The sequence below is a fragment of the Urocitellus parryii genome, chromosome 13 (assembly GCF_045843805.1).
Source record: "Urocitellus parryii isolate mUroPar1 chromosome 13, mUroPar1.hap1, whole genome shotgun sequence".
Classification (NCBI taxonomy): Eukaryota; Metazoa; Chordata; class Mammalia; order Rodentia; family Sciuridae; genus Urocitellus; species Urocitellus parryii.
This window is the reverse complement of record NC_135543.1, coordinates 45,208,685-45,228,525: the sequence shown is the minus strand read 5'-3', so window position 1 is coordinate 45,228,525 and position 19,841 is coordinate 45,208,685. Positions and strand designations below refer to the sequence as shown.

General features: G+C 37.0%; 1 protein-coding gene across 3 annotated transcripts in view; it reads right to left on the bottom strand.

Annotated features, from left to right (window-relative positions):
* Positions 1 to 19,841, bottom strand: part of Znf521 (zinc finger protein 521) — a 270,296-nt gene that overhangs the window by 135,847 nt on the left and 114,608 nt on the right. For all 3 annotated transcript variants that reach the window (XM_026388051.2, XM_026388050.2, XM_026388052.2), the window contains exon 4: positions 16,114 to 19,466. In XM_026388051.2, coding sequence (XP_026243836.1) covers positions 16,114 to 19,466 — 3,353 coding nt within the window. The remainder of the gene's footprint in view (positions 1 to 16,113; positions 19,467 to 19,841) is intronic.

Sequence of the window (19,841 nt, the reverse complement as noted above, 5' to 3'; positions counted from 1 at the left end):
TCCCCCTGTAGGTTATACCAGAAGGATTAACTTTAGTCCTGAAAATTTTTGTGCATAATCGTTATTGATACTATATCTTATAAAGCCAGAAATTTTCCATATATAAAAAAATGCCCAATAATATAATCTGGGAAAATATGGAGCTGTTTCTGAACTGGGCTTCTAGTACTCCAAAGCATAGAACATGAGTGGGAGTAAGTGCAAGAAAAGGGAGATAAGCCAGGCTTGGGGATTCACACCTTTAATCTCAGGGGCTGAGTAGACTGAGGCAGGAGAATTGTGAGTTCAAAGCCAGCCTCAGCAAAAGTGAGGCACAAAGCAACTCAGTGAGACCCTGTCTCTAAATAAAAAATACAAAATAGGGCTGGGGATGTGGCTTAGTGATCAAGTGTCCCTGAGTTCAATCCCCAGTACCCACCCCCCAAAAGGTGGGGATGATATCAAATCTGCCATCTTGCAAAGCAAGCACTAATTTGTTTTTTCCTAAGATTTTCTTTGGAAGTCCATGTGACAACTCATTCTTTCAAAAGATATTTTGGAATACCATTGTTTAATATCTTAGTACACATTTAAGACTATTCCTATTTCTAATCCAGCCAACTAACTCTTCACTGTCTTAACAGACATCCAATTCACTATTTGAGGATACATTTGTTTTCTGTAGGCTTAATTCTTTGTCAAGAGAAACATGAAACAATGTCTGTGTTTGCCTTTGTGTGTACAGTGGCTGTCACACATTTGAAATTTAATAATCATTGAATAAATGAATCAACTAGATTCAAATTAAACAGTGTATCATGCCTATTTTGAAATGTTGGTTTATGGAATGATATGAATTTGTTATAAAGAAATGATAGTGATCAAGACCCAATTATGGGACTAAAAAAATATCTGTCCTCTACCAAATCTATTTCAACATTCCAGTGCTAACAGGTTTAGATATTAAACCTAGAGGTTTCCTGCCAGGTGTTTTGGCTGTCCTATTTGGACATTTAGGACTTCCTCCCTCCCCTGCACCTACTCTCCTTTCCTTTTCTCTTACTCTTTTTTTTGGAAGAATGATCTTTATTAAACACCCAACCACTATTCATAATTAAATTCTCTACTTCTGGACATTTTAAAAGTTTAAATTACAGGGGTATTTTTCTTATTATTTTTTTGTTTCTTTGCTGTCTAAAACTAAACTTTAAAATGTAAAAAATTTTAAAGAGCTATTTTTTTTTCCCTAAAATCTACTGGCAGTATTCTCTGTGGATCAACTATAGAGTATTTACATTCTTGGGAAAAAAAGGTGGTTTTATTTATTTTTTGACAGGATTTATAATTTGATGCATAACCTCTTAATTTATTTTTAGAAATTTATATTTTAAAAGTACTAATAAGTTAGTGAGAGAGATTTCAAAGCAAAGACATGCCATGATTTTGAAATCAAAGTGGCACTGATAAACTTTGACAAAATCTGATGTTAACATACTCATCTTAAGAGAGATCTCAGGATTATTATATTTTTTTGAACAAAATACCTTTATTTATTTAGTTAGTTAGTTAGTTTTATGTGGTGCTGAGGATCAAACCCAGTGCCTTACACATGCTAGGCAAGTGCTGTACCAATGAACTATAATCTCAGCCCCATAGGATTATTTTGTGAATTTTACATTTAGACGTTTTTTATCGCTCTGTTCTCCATGATATGTTTCAATCCAGTATATACAACTGAGTGCTTTTCCTTTCATTGCATTTTTCCATCTGTATATGTTTTTCTACCTTTTATATTTATTGTTGCCTGACACTACCTCTGACCTCAAAGCAAATAATAAGACTTTTTCTTTGTGGTCTTTATACTCTCTTTGCTTGTTGGTTTTCAATGCTTCTAGGTTTGATGTTTATATTCAGTTGTTTTTCTATTTCATCGATTTTATGGAAGAATGATGACTTGTTTAGATGCCTTTTGACTAAATAAGCCATTATCTTAGCATGAGATGAAATTATTACCAGTTATCAGAAATTAATTTAACCTTATATATAGATATTACATAAATTACTTACCATACACATTTTTAGGGTGCTTCATGTGCACCAAGGACTTTTTTTTTCAATATTTTTTATTGGTGCATAATAATTATACACTCACTAAGGACTTTCATCTATACATACAGAATCTGCTCTTCACAATAACCTTATAAAGTGGGCAAGGTATATATTATGCCCATATTAGCAATGAAGAAACTAAAGCCTAGGAAGGACTAGCTAAGATCACACAGATAGTTCTGTCAACTGTTATTTTAATTCATATTTTTTTTCCTTAGTACAATCTTTTCTTCTAACATATTATGCTGCATATCCTTAAATTCCCCTTAGTGGCATTCTCTCTTTAACAAAAAATGGACAGACTCAGTTAAAGGCTTGCTTATGCAAGACAATGTTTAATTCAATAAAATAAATTATTTGCTGTGATATGGGGAGTTTTACAGAATTTTACCTGCCACTCAATCTCTCTATGATGTGAATTGCATAGGACATTACATACTTATGAGGTATCTTATGTTCTATTTATATGTGGTTCTAAAAAACTATCAATATTTATTTCTTAGAGAAATGCTTCCATCTTTGTTTCGTTTTCCATATGTTTTAATCACCAGGTTTCAATTATTTACAAGCATTTACTAAGAACCTACAGACATGCAAGTAACTCTTCAGAGAACCATGGAGGATACCAAGCCAGAGCCCTGCCTTCACCCCTTTCCAGCCCTCTGACCTCTTCTGCTAGTCTCTTTCCTGCTCATGCTCCTCCACCTTATTGGTCCCCTGCAATTTCTTAAGCATGCTAGCTATGGTCTTCTGGTCTCAGTACTTGGGATTTGACAGTTCTCTCCAGTCAGTTTGCTCTTCATATAGATATGTGCAAAGCTAATTCCTACCTGGTTGTTTGCTCTTTAACCCTCAACTGTCTTAGCACTTAATACTTCTATGATGGCCCATATTCCCCTCTCTCTATATTTTTTTTAATTTTATTTTTAGTTGTAGATGAACATAATGCCTTTATTTAATTTAGTTTTTTTTTTCATGTGGTGCCAAGTATCCAACCCAGTGCCTCACACATGCTAAGAAGCACTCTACCACTGAGCCACAACCCCGGCCCCCAACATTATATTTTTTTAAAATATTTTTTGAGTTGTAGATGGACACATACCTTTATTTTACTTTTTTATGTGGTGCTGAGAATCAAACCCAGTGCCTTCTACATGCAAGGCGGCAAGCACTCTATCACTGAGTTACAACCCTGGCTTCTATTATACACACACACACACACACACACACAAAAAAAAAATATTTTTTAGTTGTAGATGGACATAACATCTTTATTTATTTTCATTTGGTGCTGAGGCTCAAACCCAGTGCCTCACTCTCTAGGCAAGCACTCTACCACCGAGCCACAAACCCAGCCCCCATTATATCTTATGTTTACTATTATGTATTAATTTTCTCTAACAAATTACAAGTCTTCAAGGGGCTATATTTGTATAAGTAACTATAACATACAGTTATAGGTACATATTTGTCAAATAACTATATTTATATAAAGCCCTTGCCTTTACAAATCTGGTATCTTAATGACTTTATATAGCAGGAATTAATAAGTCTGTTATCTTAAATTGAAGAACCAGAAAAGGAATAAAACAGTTAACACCACAGAATATTATTCCCTAAAGTCTGAGATATGCCCCACCTTAAGTATGGAGTATGGATACTGCTTTTTCTAATTACACAAAAGAAAAAAGTCTTACTGGGATGTTAATATGTCTTTAATGCATCTACAACACTTGATAAACTTGTTGCAACAATGAAAGAACAGGTTTCAGGCACACAGTCTTTGAAGGTATGAGTCTAACATCTAGAAATTTGAAAATAGTATTTTGTATTTATTGTTTTAGTTTTATATAAATCTTCTATATATGATGAGTGGTGTTGATTTTGCACTTATAGTTCTATTTTTGTTAAATATAAAGGCTTATAAATATGATTTATAACAAAAGGTAATATATAAAGAGCAACTATTAAACAACCACCTATATGCCTGGCCCCCTGCCTACCTTCCTAGGGACCTTCTCAGACAATCCACTACTGTCTCAATTGGCATTTCCTATATTACTAATGAGGAAACCTACTATCTCATGTTTATATAACATTAATACTTTCTGTATATGAAATGCCTGTTCATGTTAGTTTCTTATTTTCTTATTTGGTAATTTGTGCTCTCCTATTGATTTCTCGCTGTTTCTTACACATTTTTGAAATAATTTCTTCCAGTTATACACACTAATGTTATCTTGTAGATTTAATTTTAACTTGCTCATGGTAACTTTAATTAAAAATAGTCCTTAAAATTTTTTTAAGTAGTGACTTTCATTTACCAAAACAGAAATTTTGTTAAATTTTATTTAAAAATTTAAAATGGATCTTAAATGGATCTCCCAAAATTAAACCCACTTCTTATGTTAAAACCCATTTTAATTGTAAAATAGGATCTTATTTGTATACATGGTGATTTAATTTATTATTATTTTTTAAATTTCAATGTTATAAGTAAAATTGGTATATTTTTTCCTTTTTTACTCTCTTCGATTTTGATATCAACATTACATAAATCATTTTATTTGTGATTTATACTGTGTGGTCTTGTTTAAGAAATCATTACCTCAGTTAAAGTCATATAAATATTTTCTATACTTTTTCTATGAAGTTTATAGTTTTGTCTTTCAAGTACTTATACACATGAATAGAAAAATTTTATATGTGTGTATAGGAATTCAATTTTTCCCCATATACATAATAAATTCAATACTCCATCCACTCCCCATAAAGACTATTCTATACTGAAGTTATTTATGTGTGATATCTCTTTGCTGAAATCTCTATTTGGTTCTACAGACTAATCATGCCATCTTAATTACTGCAGATTGATTATAAATTGACTAGATAGTAGGACAAATCCTTCCCTGCCTAGTCTTTTCTTTAAGATGTATCTTTGCTATTCTTGACATTTCATTCTTCCATACACATTTTGGAATCTTCTTGTTAAGTTCCAAAAATACACACACACACACACACGTATTTAAAAACCAATGAAATTTTCATTCAAATAGCATTGAACCTTTATGAGGATAACTGATGACTTTACAATAATGAATTTTTCTATCCATGAACAAGTTATAGCAGATCATTTAGTTTTTAAAAAAATATTTTTCAATAATGTTTTGTTATTTTTCTCCAGAAATGTTTTACACATTCTATAAGATTTCTTTCTCCTATACTTAAATTTTTCTTCCTATTATAAATAAGATTATTTTAAAACTTTTATTTTCAAGGGTTTTTGCTTGTTTGAGGGTTTTCCAGCATGAATAACTGATTGACTTAAATGAGTTGATGTCTAGCAACTTTGTTAAAGTTTTATTATAATTATCTTTAGAATCTTTGAATATTGTTTTATACACAAATGTATGCTCCACATTAGTTTAATTTCTTTTCAATTTTTATGCTTCATTTTAATACTTAAATTTATTTTCATTTTACCTTTGTTAATAATATTCTCCCACAAGTGTGAAAATATTCATTGCATTAAAATTTCTCCACTAATTATAATGTTTACCCAACAATATTTTTCTTAGGTTAAGGAAACTGCTGCTTATTCTTATTTTAGAGTTTTTATATGATGAAAGATGTTGAATTTATTTTCCTTCTTTAATTTGTTTATGTGGTAAATTAAATAGATATTCTGAGATTGAACACACCTTATATTCTTGTGATAAGTACATTTTAATCATAAAATATAATCGTATTTCTTATACATAGGGCATTTAATTTATATGTTTTTTCAATTTTTTTAGATGTAAATTTGCTCTAGAATTTTTTTTTTTACCATCATTGGTTTTTATATCAACATTAGACCATATTCATTAAACAAGTTGAAGTGTTCTCTCTTTTTGTATTTTCTGGCACAGCTTTAGAATTATGTGTATGCTTAAGGAAAACTCTCTTTGAAAGCCAGCTGGGTCTGGTGTTTTCTTTGTGGGAAGATTTTCAAGAGTTTATTAAGCTCTTTAATGTTCATGATATCACTGTACTCCCCGCCCCATTTTGAGCCTGTTTTGATAACATGTTATCCTAAGAGTGTTTCCAGATAGTTGAAACCTTCTAGCTAGTAGCATAAAGTTATGTATAGTATTCTCTTATTCTTGTGCAATTTTTAGTATTCTTTGTAAAATTTTAATAGAAAAATAACGATTGTATACTAAAGTGTTCTTCAGGGCATTGCTTGGTGAGATCTTACATGTGTACACAACAGTTTAACAACCTCATGGAGCAAAGGTGGAATACTTCCAATTCCCAGAAGACTCTCCTACCTCTTTCCAATTGGTTCCATCCCAGAGGTAACTACTCTAGCTTCAATCATCACAGGTTAGTTTTGCCCATTCTTAAATGTCATCATCTGTATGTGTGGGTGCCTTCTTTTAAACATTTTGTATGTGCATCATCCAGGTTGATGTAGAGCAGGAGTTCATTCTTTACTTCTGTGTAGTATTCTATTTTGAATAGGATGAATCTGTACCATTATACAAATGCACATATTCATTCTATTTTGATGGACATTTCGGCTGATTCCAATTGGAACCTTACACTCATAAAACTACTAGACAGTTCTTATTCATAACTTGTGGTAAATATATGCCCCAATTTCTCTTTAATATGAACCTAAAAATAAAATTGATGGGCTTAAAATGGACTGGTATTTACCATTAGTATATTCTGACCAAGGTTCAAAAATAGTTGTATGAAATTAAACTCCCAGAGAATTCTAGTTATTCTTCATTCTCTCAAAGAAACAACTCTTGAACTCTTTTTTTTAGTAGCGTCATTTTGATGTTTAGTAATTGTACTATTATCTTTTTAACTTCTACATGTATGAAGATGTTTCTCCTTTTAATTATTAATATTATTTAATTATGATGCTTTTTACTAATTAATTTCACCAGAGGTTTATGAATTTTGTTATTCTTTAAAAAAAAAACCTAAATTTTACTTTGTTAGCTTTCTTGTTGTTTCTTTGTTTTGTTGTAATATTTTTAAAATGTTGATGGACCTTTACCTTATTCACTTATTTATAAGCAGTGTGGAGAACCAAACCCAGTGCCTCACACATGTTAGGAAAGTGTTCTACCACTGGGCCACAACTTCAGCCCCTCCTTTGTTTTTTATTTTAATACTTTTGCTCTTAGTGTGATTTTTTCCCCCTTCTACTTTGTATGGGGTTATTTTGTTGTTCTGTTCTTCATATCTCAAATTGCATCTTTAATTCATTGATAATATGCTTTCCTAATTTTCTAATATATATTTTATTTTCTAATAACATTCTAAGTACTGATTTAGTTACATCTCCCAAGTTTTTTTTAAGTGTAATTATCTTTTAATTATAAATATTTTAATTTATATTTTAAGCTTTCTTTGTTCTTAATTTTTAACTTTAAAATTTACAAAGTTTTTAAAACACTTTTTTCATTTATAACTTACTTGTATCATAGTCAGAGAATGTGACCCGTGTGATCCTCATCTTTTAAATGTGTTGAAACTTACTTTAGGATAGGAAAAGAGTAAAGGAGACCAGTTGACATTTGGCCTGGAGACAGGAGCCAAGAAACAAATAAATAAATAAGAAAACAAAAATCAGTAGTACCCTATGAGTGTGGGACCGAGCAAGTTAGCAAAAGCGAGAACACACAGGAAGCAGAGACAAAGTTTCAGGCAAGAATGGCCTGGAGATGGATGAAATATGGACCAAAATGAGAGAACAATGAAATTATGGTGTGATTTGATTAAAGGGCTATCAGAATCTCCAGGGAAGCTAAAGATGAGGAGTTAAATAAAGGATGGGGGGGGAACCTGAAACAATATTTCCTCATCTCTAAGGGATGAAATGAAGCAAGTGGAAAATGCAAGTGAGGAGAAAAGAAAGGTGGATTAATAATAAAAGCTTCAGAAATATACAGATATAAAAAGGTAAAAAATGCAAAACAGCCAAAACAAAGTATAAACCAGGGAAATTACCTATTTGGGATTTTTTAAGTCTTTGGCAAAGGTTCTCAAGTTTAGGTTCTCTGTTAAATTGTTAAGAATACAAAGGACATGTAACAGAAAACTATAACATGTGTGAGAGAGAGACATATAGAAATGAGAGATCCCAAATGTAGCTTTTGATTATTCAAAATCATCTTGAGTAGATATTTAACTAATTCCCATCCTGATACAATTTTAGCCCAAAATATAAAAGCTCCTCCTCGACAGAGTTCTAAGACTATGTGATTCCAAAATTGTTGAGCCTAGTACTGAAAAAAATGAATATTATAGACAGCAATGCAAGATTCATGGTTGTACACAAAAACATTCCTATTTTAAATTTTTATAAATTCTAAGGAGATACTGTCACCATTGGGAAAACATCACCAAGAAAGTTCAGAACTGGAGGTGAGCACAGAAAATCTAAGGTGGGTAGTGGGGTGGGACACTGGTCTACACAAGGTGATCATGAGGCAACTGCTTCCAGATCCCACACCCTGATACTCATTCCAGGGTCCTTAACTCCCTTTCTAGTACTTGGTACATACCAAGCAAATATTGAACACAACAACAATAAATCTGGAAGGCAGGTTGAACATGGCAAAGCAAATTCAGACTATTTCAAGAACATCTTGAATCTTAAAATTTATTTGGTCATAGAAATCTTCTACTTAATTTTTAAATACCGTTTATTTAGAGAGAGCTTACCCCATTTCTTTTTGTTCTTTGAATACTTAGCAAAACTTAGTATCAGCAATTTGAAATACAAAAACTTTAAAGTTTTTCTTCAACCTTCTATTTTTTTTTCCAGCTCCATATGGCAATTCTATTATGCAAAATAATGTAAAACAGAACTCTGAAACTTGAGTAGGTTTTGACTTATCACCAGGTACATTGCCATTTTCACAACAAGAATCCTGAAGGGAGAATGTTGACTCTCAGCCATCTAAATCAGATATTCATATTAAAGATGAATTCTGAATTGTTAGAAACTTCAAGTCTTTTAAGAATATTTATTTAGATTAAACCTCATTTTAGAGCATCTAAATAGTTTTGGACAAAATGACCGATATCTCTATGTCATAGCTACTATGTATTAGATGTACCTGCAAACAAGTAAACACTGTTTTTGTTACTCTGAAGTACTTATACAACATTCATTCAACTCTGTTGACTGAGCAATTAGGATAAATTGATGGGTGTTCAGATGTGAAAGAGGAAAATAAGCAAACCAATAATGACAATTTTCAAAGGAAGGAAGAGACCAACCTTGATGAGATTTTCAGGGAAGTTCGACCTGACAAATGAGAAAGGTTCAGTGAATCTGAGGAGCTGATGGGAAAAGCCACCCTGGTGAGGAGGAAGCATGCAGAGCGGGTCAGAGGCTGATTCCTGTTCAGGAAGTTGGAAATGGTGCATGAGGAGAAGTAGAGCCAGGCTATACCTAGGCTTCTAAGCTGGTGAGATATGCTGTCATTTTTATTTATTTTATTTGTTTATTTATTTTAGTAAATGGGAAGCCATTGAAAACATCATCACTTCCAACTCAGCATGGAGGATGGATTGGAAGCCAGTAGAAGATGAAGGAGAGGCAACTGAGTATCCAGGCAAGAAATGCTACTGCCTGCACCAAGATGATGGCTCTGGAGCTGGACAAAGGGAATGAAGCATCTGAAGACATTTGTACTTATTAATAGACTAGATGAGGAGAATGAGAGAAGAGAGGAATTGAGATGATTTCCAGGTTTCTTGCTCGAGTAATTGGGTATCGGGTGTTTCCCTTTATTAAAATGATGGAAATCTGGAAGAATAAGTTTCAGGAAAGAGAATCACCAGTGTGGTATGTACACACACCTAAAAGAGATGCAAATTGATAGGTTAAGCTTCACTGAAATGAACAGGAGATCTAGGTAGGAAATACAAATTTGGAAACTCTTTCCATAGACATACTACAGTAGCATGAAGAGAAGAGCTGCCCATCAAGAGCAGACAGAGAAGAAAACCAGGACAGAGCATGAGGAACACCAGGTAAAGCCTCTAAATGCAGCAGTGGGAAGGAAACTGGGAGAAGGATGCCACAAAGTCAGAGAGGACGTCAGGAAAGAGCTGCCCCTCGGCCTAATGCCACAGAGGAAATGAACACAGACTCTTTCTCTAACCTGGAGAATGAGAACTGGTAGCCATGGCAGAAGCAATTGAAGCTTCACTGGGAAATAAACCTTGAGATGGAATGGGATCAAACAGCACATGGAACCCATGCTCACAAAGCCTAGGGCAGAATGTCAATGAAACAACACTCTGATTCCAAATGGGGTAAAAATACAAAAAGAAAACATATGCCTAAAACACATGTTCTAGGTTCCTGTTACTATGCCATCGGCTTCCTGCATAAAAATGCTTAGGGGGACAAGTGTCCTGGTGCCCAGGAGAAGAGCTCTAGAAGGGACCGTGCATTGAGGCACTTGCCTACCATAGGTATGGTGCTGTTTTAGGTATTAGATGTATGAGACTAAGTAAGTTCCTTCCCCAAGGAATTCATGAGAAGAAAAGAGAAATGTAAAGAGATAATTATAATGTAGCAATTTTTATATAATACTTACTACATACCATCATTACAGGGTATTCAAGGAGTAGAGAGGTGTGTGTGGTGGAAAGTCAGGGTCTCCGGAGGGCTTCCAGAGGAGCTGCTCTCCAGTAAAAGAGTAGGCTGGACCCCTCATGGAAGAGGGAAGACATCCAGGAGCATTCAGGTAGAAGGAACAGAACAACCTTAGCAAGACAGAGGCACCTTGCTGTGGAGTGTGGGTTAAAGTGCTTCCAATTACAGAATAAGCTAAGGATCAGGATAGGAAGGGAAAACTTGTTCAGGGGTCCAAACCAGAAGGGTCCTGTTCTATCATAATAAATATCATATTGTCCCACAGTGATGGAGGTTCAGAGCACTTAAAAATGCTTCAAATAGGAAGTGACATGCTACACAGATTTGTGTTTTTGATAGATTGCTCTGGCAGCTATGTATAGACAGATTCAAAAATAATAAGGCGAAAGTCACAGGGACCAATTCATGTCACTGTGAAAGATGATCTGAGACTAAACCTCAAATATGGAGAGGAGGAGGAAAGAGGGGTTGAGTTAAGAAGTCTTCACAAGTGGGTATAGAGAGGAGAAAAGGAAGAGACTGGGAAGATCAGTGGGTCTATGAGTGAAAGGAAATATAAGGAAAAAAATCAGGTTTAGAAAAAGATGATGAGTTCAATTTTAGACCCACTGAGTTTGACGGTCATGGATAGTCCAGCAGACAGTGAGTATATGAATCTCATGCTCAAAAGAAAGAGATGGGTTGGAGATACCATTGTTTTCCTATTAGCTTCGCTGAGGTGTAGTTCCCATAGAAATAATTTGTGAATTTTGCATCTGGTGAGTACTAACAATATACACAGTCATGTAACCAGTTCCTAATCAAGCTATAGAATATTTCTGTCAATTCACAAAGTTCCCTTGGAGACACAATTTGGAGAATAATCAGTAAAAGGTGGCAGTCAAAGCTATGAGCTTGGTTGAGCTCACATGAAGGGTACAACAATGGGGCCACCAATTTATACAAGTGGGCAAAGGAAGGAGAAGGCGAAGGAATGCTCACAGAGGTATGAAGGGAGCTAGGAGGAAGACAGAGGCTCAATAAAAAGAATGGCCACAGAGACAAGTACTTAGTGACAACAGTAACTAAGATATCTTTCTATAAAAAGTGCATTACATTGGTACAATTAGGACAGCAGAGACCTTAGAGAAGTCGGCTACAGTAAAGTCATGGAAGCAGAAAATCTTTTGCAGTGAGCAGAAGAAATGAAAGAGAAGAGGAAAGAACACTGGAATCCTGGGATGATTTTGTGTAAAAGACAAGGCTTAAATGGTGGTTAGAAAAAATACCTGTGAGAGTATGAAAAGAAAATCTTGAATCTGGAATTGGAGACCTGAACCAGTTGGTAGCCTCTACTTATTAGCTGTGTGCTCTTAGACAATTCCAATTTTATCTGGGTCTGTCTCCTTGTCGTTAAAACAGGTGGCTCGGTAAGATGGCCTCCATTGTTCCTTTTAGTTTTCATTCAGTGACACTGTCCATAAATCTTGGAACAAGAAGAGAATGATAACTCTTGCAAGAGCAATTTCAATGGACTGGTGGGGATGGTGTGACTTGAAATGTGAGTAAACAGTCCCTCAGAGAAACTCGACTATGAAGCATCCTGGAAAAATAGAAGCAGAAGGACACATGCTTCCAATATCTATCATAGAAATGTAAAGTCATGAGGTGACATTTTGAGGTCCAGATGGGGCAGCACCTGACCAGACAGCCAGGCCAGTGTCATCAAATCCAGAAGAATCGACATTTATTCAACACCTCATAAATGTCAGGAACCCTGCAAGGTGTGCTATGTGCAGAAAAAGCTAGATGACCAGAGTTCTTCCTGTCTCCGACTAACACCACCATTTGTGGCCACTGTAGGTTATGGGTAATTGTTAGCATATTCAACCTCTGAGGAGCAAAGAATGAATGAGTTTCCCAAAATAGTTTATTCAAAACAAAGTTCCATAGTAGATTTAGATTAATAATTATAGGATTGGGGCACAAAATTTTTTTTTCTCACAAATTCAAAAAGCATTAAGCAAAAGAAATGAAGTTCAACTTCAGATATTCTGTCTTCAATTCCAAATACCTCTGTGACATGACAGCTACCTATAATTAGCCTTCTGTGAGTGCCACATGCCTTGTCTTTCATAGATTTTTTTTTAAATTATATGAATTTATATAACAATCTTTACTTATATCTAAATTTAAATCCATTTTAATTAGATAATTTAGTATCAGCCAAGCAATATTTTTTTTCAGTTTTTGAAAGATGCATTCAAATGTCTACCAATATCCTTATGTGATCATAAATCACGATCCAGAAAAATCTAATCTTATTCCTCACAATATCTGTGAGACTAGGTCTGATTGTCTCCTGTGGTCTTCTTTTCTCTTCAGAAGTCTCAATCCTCAGCAAGAAGATGAGATGAAAATATCACCTATACTGTGCAGTCCTTCAGCTCCTACCTGGCACAACTAAGCCAATAGATATTCACATCACATTTCTTTTTGTGATAAAATTTATTCCTGAATAATATGTTTTACTTTTGACAAAGACCTATATAGTAACTTATTCTTTTCCTAATCTGGCCAAAAATTTACATGCTACTCATAATGTGAAATTACATGTTTAACTTGACTAATCAATAATGTGAACAAATGAATACTTACTATATGTCCTTTTCTTGGCAACATATTATATTCATAGGCTTCTTTTTTGTAAAACTATATGTAAGATAATTTTCTATGTCAGTCCAAATAATATAATCTACTGTACATTTTTAACTTTAGAGAGTGTCATGTAGAATTTCATGACTTAAATAGCATTAATGAATTGGAAAATGGTGATAGTGGATGATGAAAATGTTGAACACATTACTTATACTGTTGAGGTACAAAAGAAACACATAAACTGAATCCTAATACCTATTCAACTAAGGACACTGTCGCAAGCCAGGAAAAATCAGGATTCACAGGAAAGTACTGTTTTGTATAAAACGTCATTTTTGACCCTTAGTAGCCAAGTACTTAAAAAACACTACTGTAAGTCTTAAATATTTTTAAAATATGTTAAATAATATTGTATGTAAATGCATGATACATATATAGATAAGCTGTATTATTGATTTTAGCTGTAATTAAAGAACTGACCATGTCTTAGGGATAAAATTTCCTACTGTGTAACTCTAGCCCAATTTATGTGTAAATATTATTCCTATGTCTGTCTTCACTTTTGAAATATTTCATCTCGAATGGTATTTATAACATGTAGCAATTTATAAATATCAGAAAATAGAAACCATAAATACATAAGAAGAAATGGGCATATGCCTTTTTATAGACAATTTATTAGCAAACATGAGAGGCAAGTTTTGCTTTGTTTTATTTTATTTTATTTTGGTACTGAGGATTGAACCCAAGGTGCTTAATCACTGAGCCACATCCCCAGCCCTTTTTATTTTTTATTTAGAGATGGGGTCTCACTAAGTTGCCGAGGGCATTAGTAAATTGCTAAGGCTGGCTTTGAACTTGTGATCCTCCTGCCTCAGCCTCCCAAGCGGCTCAAATTACATGCTTGTGCCACTGTGCCCAGCACTTAGTTTTGCTTGATTTTAAATGCCCAATACCCCAATCACACACACAGGCACACATACACAGTCATTTTAAATCACATTTACACACTATTTAAGTATGAATATTCAAACTCCTAGAAAGAGAAATGAAAATATTTCTGCATAAATTTTTTTAAAAATCCTTATTGTACTACTCTAAAATACATAAGACATTTTGGATACATCTGGGAAAGTTTTAATATGAACCTCTTATTGATGATATTCTGCATTTATCTAATTTCTTATTAATTGAATTGTCTTAGTTAATAATACCATGGTTAAACAAAAATGCCCTTATTTTAAAGGATATCAGTATGTACAACTTATTTTCATATGGCTCAGGCTAATTTAAAAAAAATTGCAGAGACAGAGATGGGGGTGGCAGGGAGAGGAACAATAAAATGTTTCTGTATTCCTCTCTGGTAAATCTGGCATCTGTATACACGACACACACGCATTCATCTCGTTATTCATTTAACTTTTCTTCAGGCTTAACACTTATGAAATTAAAAGAGTAAAAAAAAAATCATTTCATGATTATAACAACTAATAATTATTACAAAAGATTCTACTGTATTCGATCCCACCCATGAGCCATGATCAAAACTATGTTCTCCCAGCTGCCTTCATCAGTTTGAAAGGATTTCATTTATTCAAATGAGAGAAAAGTGCAGATTTACTTGGGGAGGGGAGAAGGGAGAGCAGCTTCAAAGTTTGGGAGCCTGCCTGTCACACAGATGCCACATTTGGTGAAGATGGGCTCTCTGCTGCCTCCTCAGCTCTCCCCCACCAGCTGCCTGATGGCTATCTGCAGGGAGATGCAGGGAGCCCTCCAAGAGGGTGTGAGTGCAGAGACAAGATAAGAAAATGCAGTCACCCCAAACTGAAGGGACAAGGATCTCCCTGGGGTTTTCATTTGGATGGATCTCCAGATAGGGGCAGGTAGGGAAGTGGAAAGAGCTATTAGAAACCATGTGATAAAGCAGAAAGAAATTACATTAAAAGGAGCTATCCTCTGCTCAGCTTCTAGGAATGATGACTTATAAAACTGCTTCATTGTAAATGAACTTGTTTCTTCTACTCATTGGGGTAAAGAAAACATGAAACTACGGTACTCTGAAGCTAAGGGGGGAAAACGACATTAATTTTGAAGCCCAGAGAGTGAAAGACTCAGGGATAGCGCCTTTAAACAGATAATGGGCATGTGGTGCTTAATAAATGCAGGGGCTTTTAAAAAACCCTATTGCGAGTAAGTATTTTCCTCACTACCCACAAGACAAAGAAAAACAGTGAGTGTTGACAACACAGTATTAAAAAGCCACCCTTACCCAATTTGTTATCCACCAATATATATATTCTTTTTAATTTACTCTAAGCCAGCGTGTTGGCTCCTACTATCTTACTTTTGTGTCATTATCTCTCTGCCATACACACAAGTCATAGCTGGGGATTTCAACTCGCGGTGAAGCTATGCTGAGATTCCAGATCTCAGTGGTGTTGGCATGAGTGCTGGTCTCTTCAGTCATAGAGAAGACAATATCCTAGGGAGACTGGAATTAGTCCTGTTTTGCACCATTCAAGCCAAAATGCTGCTTATCAAGAAGCAAGTAATTGCCAGCTAATGGCTATGGGGGAAAAAAAAACATTGCATTTCAAACTAAGCATTTTTTGGCACATGACAATAAATAAGGCTGTGGAGAGTGCAAGCATAAAGTGGGGACAGTTTCTTGAGGAGCTTAAATAGCAAATGTTAGAAAGGCAAGTTACCTCATCCGACTGGGAGGGACTGATTCTGGGCATGGGCGACACTTGTGGTGTTTTCAACTGCGAGCTGTTGCTATCTGGCACGAGCTCTCGGTGCACGGTTTGGATGTGGTTCTGGAGTTCACTTTCAGACTCGAACTTCACATTGCAGCTGGAGCAGCGCGTCTTCAGTCCCCCTGCCTTGCCTTTGCCCTCGATGGCACTCAAATTCTCATTCTGGCCCAAACCTGGTCTATTCGTGCTGGGCGGGAGGCTGATGCCTGGGCTACTGCTCTTACTGAGATTCACGCAGCCAGCACACAGACCATATGGCAGGCCGTTGATGTCAAGTTTCACCAGATCTTGCTTGGAACGGAATTCTTTGAGGCAAGATGCGCACTTGTATAGTTTTTGGACATGCTGGCCACGCCCGGTTGTCTGGACTGCAGACCCATTCCCTGTCTTTTGCATGTGGAATGTCCCATGGATTTTGAGTTCCAAGGTGGAGGTCACAGTCTGCATGCACACTACGCAGCGAAATCCTGTCAGAGAATTCCTCAGGTCAGGGTGCATTTGGCAATGCTCCAAGAACTCCTCTTCACTCTGGAGAGGCATCTTGCAAATCCGGCAGTTTCCAGTATCAAGGCTCTTACTGTGCGTGACTTTGTGTTCTGTAAGAGTTAAAAGGGAGGGGAAACGTTCTCCGCAAATAGGGCACATGTAGTGTTTGACCGGGCCTAGGTGGGTCTGCATATGTTCACGCAGGCCATTTTCAGAGAAGAAGGTTCGAGAACACACGTTGCACTTGTAATTCCCTTTAATGAGCTCGGCTTTCTTCTTCACAATGGCACTTTCTCCAGGTCTGATGTTGTGGTCCCGGAGCTGGTGATTCTGCAGCAGAGTTTCCATAGTGTATGCCGCCCCACAGATGTCACACCCATACATAGGCTCAGAGCTGTCCACATCTTCCTCGCTCCCATCGTGACTGTTGTGGGACTCCTGGCTGTTGGTCAGCAGGGTCTGCAGCTCCACTTCTTCTTTCTGCACCTGCTCAGAGGCTCCATTTGTGCCGCAGTTGGGCGTCTTGGTTTCAAACACACAGTGCTTCTCTCGCAAATGTTTCTCTAGCAGAATGATGGCATGGAAGGCTTTGCTGCAGAACTTGCAGTTGTACTTCTTACTGTGAGTTGTGATGTGGCACTGAAGCTCTACCTCAGTGCCAAAGGACTCACCACAGAAGATGCACTTGTGCACCTTGCCTTGGTTTTCCAGGTGGTTGTGTTTCACGTGAAGCTGCAGGTCAGTCTCGTTGCGGAAGTCCCAGTTGCAGGACGTGCATCGGTAGACCTTCTTTTCATTACTGTGCTTCACAGCCAAGTGCAGCTGAATGGAGACTTTGGAGTCAAAAACTTCTTGGCAGAGGGTGCAGCGGAAGAAAACAAAAGTGTGCATGTCCAACAGGTGTTTCTGAAGGTCATCCACTGATGTGAACTGCTTGTCGCAACTCTCACAGATGTAGTAGGTTGAGGTGATCATAAAGTGAATGGTCACATGCTTCAACAAGGATTCTTGGTTGGGGAATTCCTTGTTGCACTGAGGACAGGTCAGTTTCGGCAGCACAGTGTCGAGATGAGTTTTTAAGTGAGTCTGAAAGCTGTCTAGGGATGTGTACTTAGCACCACACTGATTACAGATATATTCTCCGGTGGGACGCGCAGGTGCGCCCCCTACTGCCTGCATCATCTTAAGAGATGTCTGCTCTATGGCCACAGGAGATAGGGGGCTCAAGGCCCGGGATTTTTTCCCATTGTGAATATAATTCAGGGCCAAGGGAATGTTTTTATGATTCTCTTTGATATGCTTGTTCAGCTTAAGAACACTGTTGAATATTGGCGAATTTGTACAATAGGAACAGGAATAGACTTCCACTACTGGTTCTTTTGGAGTCCCAAGCACTGGGGACCCAAACCGAGAGCCACTGAGGTCACAATGAACCTGTCTTATATGCTCTTCAAGGGAAGAGTCAGTGAGAAACCCCATATAGCAATGAGGACAAAAGAATGCATTACTATCCTTAGCTGCAGGGTTTGCAAATCCGTGAGAACATCGGATGTGCTCCTGAAGGGTGTTGAGGTCGTTGACAACTTCAGAACAGAAGTTGCACTGGTAAACTATGGCAGGCATGGCAGAAACAATCAGGCCTGGGTCCTGAGCTTCGTGCACTTGCTTAAGATGTTCATTTAGGTTATAAAGTGATGGTAAGACCTCCAAGCAATACTGACAAATATGGGCCTGTTCTGGCTTATCTAAATGCATAGTTTTTAGGTGAATCTGCAGAACTGCAAGACTCGAGAATAACTGCTTGTTGCAGTAAATACAGCTGTAGGTAACTTTTGCTTGTTTACTTGAGGGGCCGGTCATGTCAGGGGTTTGCTGAGCAGCCCTCTTCCTCCCTCGACTCTTTGGGATTGGTGGGGCAGCCTCCACCATGGTTGAACTGTCCACTGAGAGGTTGGAATCTGGAGTCGTGCTGGACACGGAAGTGTAGCCCACCGTGACCAGGGAAGGGCTGTTGCTGTGATTGCAGGACTCCGGTTGCTGGTGACTGTCCATGTGGCTGTACAGTTCCTCGACTGTGTGGAAACTCTCAGAACAAATGCTGCAAGAGTTCTTCTTCTCCCCACTGTGCACCTGCTCCATGTGGTTCATGAGGGAGGTCTCCTCCACAAAGAGCTCGTGGCAGTAGACGCACTGCAGGGCAGCTCGATCCTCGTTGGGGGAGCATTCGGGGTGGCACTCTGCAATGTGCTTCTGGAGGTCTTCCGGGAAGTCAAAGCCTTCCTCACACTGACTGCACTTCTGAGTGTCCTTCATCTTCCAGTCCTCCATCCTGGAACCAGACTGGGAACCGTCCTTGTTCCTCTCGTGAACCTGCATGTGTCCGTGTAAGGAGCTAGAGGACAGGAACCCACGGCGGCAAATGGCACATTTATATGGCTTGTTGGACGTGTGAGTCTTTAAGTGGATCTTCAAGTGATCACTCCTGGAGAACGCAGCATCACATTCACTGCAGTGGTACTTCTTGTCCCCGGTGTGGAGCTTTATATGGCGGTCTCGGCTCCGCTTGTGTTTGAACAGCCGACTGCAGTAGGTGCATTTGAAAGGCAGTTTGTCACTGTGACTCTGCTCATGGTGCTTTAGGTAGCTGAGGCGGCTAAACGACTTGTCACAGAACTGACATGGGTATGGCAGTCCAGGGCCACCTTCTTCCTCTCCAAAATCGCAACCTTCTCCATGACTAGGGGAAGTCTGGTCCTTGCTAGAAGGTGAGGAAGCTGGCCAAGAGCACGTGGGATCATCTTCAACATCCACTCCATCTGCAACGAGAAGCAATGGAACATTTCATTACATGTGCTGAGAATTACGAATGAGTCTACTGTACCATTTCAGCAAGTATGCATGGCTGGACCATCTTGAACCTTTTAGGAAAGAAGAAAAAAAAAAAGAATATTTGAGTGAGACATTTTCAAATCTGACCCCAAAGCTTTTATTCTACATTTACTTTTTACTGGGCTGTAAAATATAAAAAGATATTAAATAGTTCTATGTCTAAATTACCCTTTTATTACTTTTTTTATCATTCTTCCTTAGAAGCAAGGTATATATTACACATTGACAATTTTATTAAAATGCAGATTTTAATATATTTAATGTTTCCTTTGTATTCATTCTAAAATGATTTGCATATTATG